This window comes from Wasmannia auropunctata, unplaced genomic scaffold (assembly GCF_000956235.1).
Source record: "Wasmannia auropunctata unplaced genomic scaffold, wasmannia.A_1.0 LD336054.1, whole genome shotgun sequence".
In the NCBI taxonomy this organism is placed as follows: domain Eukaryota; kingdom Metazoa; phylum Arthropoda; class Insecta; order Hymenoptera; family Formicidae; genus Wasmannia; species Wasmannia auropunctata.
In genome coordinates this window covers 34,427-36,225 of record NW_012026836.1, presented here as the reverse complement: position 1 = coordinate 36,225, position 1,799 = coordinate 34,427, and the positions used below count along the sequence as shown (strand labels likewise).

At 45.1% G+C, this 1,799-nt stretch overlaps 1 protein-coding gene across 1 annotated transcript; it reads left to right on the top strand.

The window, feature by feature from the left end:
• The first annotated feature begins 26 nt into the window (after window positions 1–26).
• Window positions 27–1,632, top strand: LOC105450900. The gene is made up of 2 exons (XM_011691005.1): window positions 27–540; window positions 848–1,632. The coding sequence occupies exons 1-2, from the start codon at window positions 27–29 to the stop codon at window positions 1,630–1,632; spliced, it is 1,299 nt and encodes a 432-aa protein (XP_011689307.1).
• The last annotated feature ends 167 nt before the right edge of the window (window positions 1,633–1,799 follow it).

The window sequence follows — 1,799 nt, the reverse complement described above, 5'->3', positions numbered from 1 at the left end:
TCGGAGATCAAAAAATTAAGCACACCATGTATGTAGTACGGGATGATTTTCCGACTAATTACGAAGGAATACTTGGCATAGACTTTTTAATGAAGCACGCAGCTAAATGCGATCTCAAGAACAAAAACGTGCGCATCGGAGACACGGTTCTTAAATTACATCCCGAAACGGCATTTGAAAAATACGCGCTAGCACCCCGTAGCGAAACAATTATACGGGCTAGAACCGACAAAAATAAAATCGGTGTAGTGCAGGCGGAAGAAATTACGGCCGGAGTATTCATAGGGAGCTGTTTAGTAGAACCGAAGGAAAATGTATGTCCGATTGCCGTAATTAATACGACAACGGAGGCGGTAGAGATAACGACACCGCTTGCGATATTAGATGACGTGCCGGTGAGCGACCCCGCGGCCGTGCATGCGATAGAAAAAGATAGCGAGAACGGCAAGAGCGCCGAGACCGTGATGGAGCGGCAGGAACGCTTGCGTCAGCAATTACGATTGACACACTTAAACAAGGAAGAAACGAAGGCCTTGCTAAGTATATGGACGACTATTGCGATTTATTTTATTTAGAAAACGATGCGCTTACACACACAATGCAGTGTCTCACGAATAGCGACCCGTGCGGATTGCGCACCGGTAAATAGAAGACCGTATCGACTACCCGAAAAACATAAAGAGGAAGTCAACAAACAAATCGCCAAGATGCTGGCGGACGAAATTATTCGCCCCAGCACAAGCCAGTGGAATGCGCCACTGCTAGTAGTGCCGAAAAAAACAGACGCGTCAGGGAAACGCAAATTAAGAATCGTGGTAGATTTAGGAAACTTAACGATCTCACATAGGAGATTCCTTTCCGCTACCCAATATAACCGATATCCTAGATCAATTAGGCAATGCGAAATATTTTTCGACGTTAGACCTTGCGTCGGGATATCATCAAATCCCGATGGCAGAAAAGGATAAAAATAAGACGGCCTTCTCGACGCCGTATGGACACTACGAATATAACAGAATGCCGTTTGGACTAAAAAACGCGCCAGCGACATTTCAACGCCTGATGAATTCCGTATTAACAGGATTGCAAGGGTTAAAATGTTTAGTTTATTTAGATGATATCGTGATATACGGAGCAAACTTAAAAGAGCACAACGAGAGACTCGTCGCAGTGCTCAAGCGCTTACGAAGCAGTAAATTGAAACTGCAGCCCGATAAATGCGAATTCCTCAGGAAGGAAGTGATCTACCTAGGTCATGTAATAACGGACCGGGGAATCTCGCCGGATCCGTCAAAATTAGAGGCGGTAACAAAATTTCCCATTCCTAAAACAGTCAGGGACGTACAATCATTCATTGGACTCGCGGGATATTACCGACGATTTATCGAGGAATTCTCGCGAATTGCTAAACCCTTGACAAAATTAACAAAAAAGGGGAGAAATTCGACTGGGCGGCGGAGCAACAACACGCGTTTCAGCTTTAAAGGAAAAGCTAACCACCGCGCCGGTACTAAATTACCCGGACTTCACGAAGGAATTCCTGGTAACGACAGACGCCTCAGATTACGCGATCGGAGCCGTGCTCTCACAAGGGCCGGTGGGCCAAGACCGACCGATCGCCTATGCAAGTAGAATTTTAAATAAAGCAGAACAAAATTACAGCACTACTGAAAAGGAACTATTAGCAATAGTGTGGGCTGTAAAACATTATCGCCCCTACCTATACGGAATAAAATTTAAAATCGTGACGGATCATCGACCTCTAATATGGCTATTCAATGTAACCGATCCAGGATCAC

Bases quoted from the DNA above. Each gene is read 5' to 3' on its own strand.
- LOC105450900 (XM_011691005.1), top strand. From the start codon at position 27: ATGTATGTAGTACGGGATGATTTTCCGACTAATTACGAAGGAATACTT. The intron at 541-847 runs GTATATGGACGA...GATCTCACATAG, and splicing joins AGAAACGAAGGCCTTGCTAA to GAGATTCCTTTCCGCTACCC.